Source organism: Astatotilapia calliptera, unplaced genomic scaffold, assembly GCF_900246225.1.
Source record: "Astatotilapia calliptera unplaced genomic scaffold, fAstCal1.2 U_scaffold_25, whole genome shotgun sequence".
NCBI classification, from domain to species: Eukaryota; Metazoa; Chordata; class Actinopteri; order Cichliformes; family Cichlidae; genus Astatotilapia; species Astatotilapia calliptera.
The window spans coordinates 249,324-255,323 of NW_020535762.1; the positions used below are offsets into that span (position 1 = coordinate 249,324).

Below are 6,000 nucleotides of genomic sequence, written 5' to 3' on the forward strand. Positions count from 1 at the left end.
CGACCATCGGCCAGGGCCCTTGGGCAGCTGCTAAGGAGGTGTTCTAGGGTCCCTCTTCCAGAGCACAGGGGACAGGCAGGTGTCTCGCTCTTTCCCCACAAATGGAGGTTTGCTGGGCTTGGCAGAGTGTCGTATACTGCCTGCACTAGGAATCGGATCTGGTGGAAGTCTGCCTGCATGATGTTTGCCCAGGTGACCTTGCGCTGCAAGGTGCTCTCCCACCTTGTCCATGCTCCCTGCCGCTTAAGGCCTACAGCTCTGCTTACTCGCTCCTCCTCCACACCTACCAAGAGGATACTAGGAATACTTAGATGACCTATGTTAACTGTGATGTTAGGATAAGCTATAAGCAGCAAGCTAAGCTAAGCGCTCTGTTGGTGGCTAGCATGAAGCATTATCGTGTCAGACTGTGTATGAAACATACATTGTGTGCATTTTGCATTTGATCTGGTCGAAGAACATGTTTATTTTGTGTGAAGGGACAAATGCCTATTAGTATTTTTATATGTATATTTTGTTTATTTTCGGTACATTTAAGTTTAATGGTCTAAGTTTGTTTATTGATTCGTAAGCTATTTTTGTAAATTCTTACATTTAATTTAATCCGTAACTTAAAGGAAAGGAGAGAAAACGGTCTTGAGATATATTGTCTTACAACTAACAGAGACTGTACATCGTTGTTAAGATGTTTAATAATTTTGTATGTATGTTTATATTTCCAAATCATTTGAAATGAAGCTGCTGAAAGAGAAGCATCATGTCTGAGCGTCGTCATTGACTTATCCCCTTTTCAGCCCCTTTTCAGGGTGTAACATTTTGGAGGCACTGCTGGGATGAATGTGATGAGGGCCCACTGTCCCAGATAGACGCCCCAGTCATCATTCAACCCCTCACATCAAAAACCACGGTGGGAGATACAGTGTGCTGGTTTCGACAGTTACGCAGAGGGACCTGCATGCAACCTGAGGTTAACTACTGGTGCCAGGGAAGCTGCACTGACCACAGACTGAAATGGAGTCTTCAGGGCTAGAGGACCTGAAGTTAGAAGTTGCTGGTGCATTGTATACAGTGACAAGAGACATTTTGATCGAAGTTTGTGATTTCCTAAATATTGCTGGTTCAAAACTTGAAAGGGTATCGGGTAAAAGTCGTTCCTCTCTCATTTCCTATATAATACATCACTTAGAAAGAGAGGAGCTGGATGAGCTTGAAGATGAGGGAATGTCTGAGCTACTGATTTTGAAAGACAAAATTTTTGAGTTGCAACAGGCTGCTCAGAACGGTACATCGGGACACAAAACCTCAGATACTAACCAGACAGATTTTTTTTTTTCAGCCCCTTTTCAGGGTGTAACACATTCACCTGAGGTCAGCAGAGAAAGCTTACATAATGTTACACAAAAACACAGATACTCACAGACCAGTTTGATTCAATGCTTAATAGTTTAATGATGCAGAAGAGAAAAAAAGTTTTGTTTTTAAGTTTTTGCTAAAAGTATTCTTTCCATTACACATTTCAATTGCTTCTTTTAAAAGACACAATCACACTATTTTATGTCACTTGTCGCTTCATTCCTTATGCATCGTTACAGCAAAAGAAAAAGGTAAAGATGTGAAAACAGATATTTTGAGTGATATATGAGAAGATTTCTTTCTTTTTCAGATGACGTGCCTTCATGTCAGCCCAGGAAGTATGACTTATTCGTAATGCAGACAGAAGGGAATCGGGACTGGCAAGACTGATCATTCATACACAGGTCTCCTGTAAGCACCAAAAATCAACTTTAACCGAAATTTTTGTTGCATGAACACAAAAATATAGAATATATGAGAAAAATGTTTTGGTTTTTTTTGGTTTTATGTATAATGACAATAGCACTTGTATATATTATTTACAATTTTATACCTGAAAAATTCATTTCCATGCATTGCTCGCTGCCCAAGTTGTTAGGCTCCCCCCGACACCAGTTTGTGTATTGGAAACGTGTTCCATCGATCCAAAACCAATAACCCTCCTACAGAACAGAAAAAAGTTAAAAATAAGAAATCGTTTTTTAACGAAACTACACTTTAACATTATACATCGACTACCAAGTTTGGACACACCTTCTCATTTATTGGTTTGTCTTTACTTTCACTACTACCGACATTGTAGATGGAAACTGAAGATATCAAATATATGAAACAAGGTATATGGAATTATATGGCAATGAAAAAAAGATAACAGTGAAAAATAAGTAAAATATCCAATGGATAGATTTATGTTTTAACTGGCAGACTGGCATACCTGTTGACCATCAGAACCACCAATCCATGTTCGTCCATTAGCTCTACTCCCATCAGATATCACCCTCTGAATCAGCTGGTATTCCCCAAGGCTCTGTACAGATGCAAGGTTTGCACTCATGGACTGACAGTTTCTCTACAGTAAACAAAAAGACAGAAGAGTTACAGAAGATTTATAAAACAACCTTCATGATTACACCACCACAAACATACAAATAATAATAAAACATACTAAGAAATATTTACATTGACTGACAAAATTATTGATTTTAATTATCTGACCTTGTATTAATAGCTTACAATTCAACAAGTAATAAAAAGTAACGTTTTTTAATAATTATTATATTGAAAGGACTAATGATTAATACATTTACAATCATTTATCATTCAGAATTATTTCATGCAGTTAATGTTGGTGGCTTAAGCTTGGATGCATATTTCACAGTACAGCTGGTGTTAATCGAAGCATAAATTGACAGGTGATTTATCCATGACATAAATTGTAGGAACGCGAAACTGGAGCCTTTAGTGTGTTTGCTTCTTTGTTTGCATTTCTTGTTTACTAATATATTGTTACTGTTAACTTGTTAAAAAGTAAAGCCATATATGGCATACATACATATTAGAATAAATGATAGCATTATTAAAATTCAATAAATGATAACATTAACAATGATCAATACATACTATCATAATTTTAGACAAATTTTAACAGTACATTGGCTTTGATAACATTTTAATAATTGTCAATATAAAAATGTTTAATATAATATTAAAAAATATTATTATAAGGTCTTATCCAAATATTAAAGAATCAAAGAAACACAGTCACAGTAACTGGTGAGTACTGATGCTATTACCTGAGCATCACCCCAGGGTAAGGGTGTAGAAACATAGAAGTAACATTTGTTGTTGTACTCAGTCCAACCAGCGGGACATGAGGGCTTCTTGGGAACATAGCACTCATCTAAAGACAAAGCAAACATATTGTGTGACAAAATGCTGACTCAATTCCCCCTTTGCTGGAATAATTATAATCATGGTCATTAACTTGTGTTTTATTGACAATAGTTTTACTTTTCAACAAATTTCAACTGGAAAATGTATCATTTTCTTCCTTTAGATTTCTATTTTTAAAAACATGTATTTAAAAATGGATCTTATTATTTGGACAGCTGTATATAGCCCATTGACATGCACAACATTCAGTATGATACTAGTTACATACTTTTATACTTACCCTGAGCAGCGATCAGAGCCATCATTGCACAGAGAAGTGCAGATGCAGTCAGCAGCTTCATGATGATATTTAGTGTCTCTGTAAGAAACACATTAACAAAAGTGATTAGCAGTTTGATAAAGAAAGGATAGAAGATCCTCAGCATATTTGTAACGTACCTGTCTGTAGAATGTCTTCTCCTCTTTCAAGTGTCAGCCTGTAGCTTCACCCCTCAAGTAGAGATGAGCACTTATATACACTTTCTTATATTTACATTTCAATACCAGGAAGAGATGCACTAAAAATACTTAAGTATGTTTTGATTCCATGCTTCACTAACCCTGTCTTTACCAACCTTACGCAATTCTCTCCACCCAGCTTGAATTTCATGGATGTTTAATTTCATTTATTGACTGCTGGTCAACAAAGATGTCACGCTCCTGGGTCTTTGGCCCAGTGTAAATGTGTCTGGACTTTTGATTCTGGGTTGTTATTGTTCTATGGTTAAGGTTCTGTTCCTCGTTTTGGTTTACAGTTGTGATCCCTCTGTTTATATTTGTTTTCTTAGGTCTTCTTAGTTTTGTTTTCTAGTCCGTAGGTTTCTGTTATCATGGAGCACGGAACAGGGGAGTTTCCATGCCCCATGTTTAGTCAGCCTTATCCCTTCCATTTAGTCTTGTCTCTGCATTCGGTGTTCTCTTTCTATCTCCCCGTCAGTCTTGTTCCCATGTATGTTTCTCCACTGGTCTCAGTGTCACACCCAAGTGCTTCATGATGATTTCGGAGTATTTCTATAAAAAACAAAATACCTAAAATGAGTAACAGATCAATAAAGAATAGCCATAAAATAGACAGTTTAAAAAAAGGAATCGAACACTTTGAAAGCAAATCAGATTTGATACGATTTGATTTGACAAAGTTTCATTGCAGCAACTCAAAGAAAAGCATCATTTACACATAGCATAACATGGCTTGGTCATTGTGATGCACCAAGCAAGTTACAGCTTGGATTGAATGATTTTGACATCAACTGCAAAAACTGAAAACGTGTTTGTATTTGTAAATATTTGTAAGTCCATACAAGAAGCTGATTGTGAGAAAATGTATCATTTATCCTACTACAGTTTACACCATAAAGAGAAAGGTCATGAATGTTCTCAGCTCTGGAGACCATCTTCCCCCTTATGGGAAAATAGTTAGTTCTAGATGGCAAGTTGTCATGAGAGAAGTATCATTATAATATTTGCTGTAATGTGAGAGTGTTTACAAAGTCACTGTATCAGCCTCACTTCCTCATGTGCTACTGTACCAACTCCCATTAAAAAAACACTGTTGGCACCATCAGTCACACATGAAACAGTTGTTTCTTTAGAGATGGGTGGATGTTCAGTCAACACCCTCATCAAATACCACTAAAATTCAACAGGTTTTTTTTTTTTTTTTTACAGTTTTCTTATGCTTATTTTTGTTTGTAGCATTTTCAAGTTTTTATTTGATTTGTCTCTTTTTTGTTTTGTCTGCAATAATGAATGAAGTGATGCTTCCATAAATAATGGAGAGCAGAAAAAAGTTTCACTAGGTAGCTACAGCTTCTGTCCTTTTGTGATAGCTTTCACTCTCTCAAAACAAGTGTAATGTTTGTGAAATGCTGACTGTTCCTTATTGAAATATCAGATTTTTTTTCTGTTACTAGGTCATACTTTGTATTTATTGAGGGTGTAAAATCATATTGGATATATATGGACTACGTAATGTTAGGAAATAATGGATGTCACGTAGTTTGAAGAAAACCAACGATTTTTGGGAAAAGCCTAAAAATCATTTTTTAAAGAATATTCATGTATTAGTGCATTGAACAAGAAAAAAATAAAACAAGTAATCATTGTTCTAATTATGATTTTTACGGTAATTCCTACTTTCTACTGCAATCATATATTCTTACAGAATTTATCATGAAAGAAAGCACTAAGCATTCATTTTGAGAGTTAATCTTGGACAGCCAGAGCATACTTAGATTTTGGCAAGACTGAATGGATATGTCAAATAGTGCACAGTTAGTGAATAAGGCCAATTTCAAATGTCTGCTGTAATCCACTAGGCTAATGCTCTTACACTGAAAATTTATAATGTGATGTTTACAGGACCCATAATTCTCTCCTTCTTCTCTTTTCAAGGAAATCCCAGACACCCTTCCAGAAGACAGAACTCTGCTGATGACTAATGAAGGAGAGTGCACTGCAGGTCCTGTTCAGATAGAGGTCCCAGTGGATTCAGGTCAAACTAAAGAGCAAAACCAACTTGTCACGGTTCTGGGTCCGTTGGACCCAGTATTTTGAGTTTATGTTTTGGTTTATTTTTGCATTATGGATTGTTTTCTGATGTTCTAGTGCTTTGTTTATTATTATCATTATAGATCTGTTTCTGTTATTCTTGGTGAGGGATCAGTTCTTAGGTTTTGGGTTCTCGTGTGTGTTGCAGTTTCTGTTCAGTGTCTA

General features: G+C 36.2%; 1 protein-coding gene across 1 annotated transcript; it reads right to left on the reverse strand.

The window, feature by feature from the left end:
• Positions 1-1,613: 1,613 nt before the first annotated feature.
• LOC113017878 (ladderlectin-like) lies at positions 1,614-3,730 on the reverse strand. The gene is made up of 6 exons (XM_026160987.1): positions 3,685-3,730; positions 3,527-3,604; positions 3,147-3,253; positions 2,288-2,422; positions 1,907-2,015; positions 1,614-1,762 (listed from the first exon to the last, which is right to left on the reverse strand). Exons 2-6 carry the CDS (start codon positions 3,585-3,587, stop codon positions 1,680-1,682), a joined length of 495 nt encoding a protein of 164 aa, XP_026016772.1. The 5' UTR covers positions 3,588-3,604; positions 3,685-3,730; the 3' UTR covers positions 1,614-1,679.
• Positions 3,731-6,000: the final 2,270 nt, after the last annotated feature.

Excerpts from the sequence above, each read along its gene's own strand:
- LOC113017878 (XM_026160987.1), bottom strand. The coding sequence starts at position 3,587 with ATGAAGCTGCTGACTGCATCTGCACTTCTCTGTGCAATGATGGCTCTG. Across the intron at positions 2,423-3,146 it reads TACCCTGGGGTGATGCTCAG|AGAAACTGTCAGTCCATGAG; the intron begins GTAATAGCATCA and ends TGTTTACTGTAG. Across the intron at positions 1,763-1,906 it reads CATGGAAATGAATTTTTCAG|GAGACCTGTGTATGAATGAT; the intron begins GTATAAAATTGT and ends TGGTGCTTACAG.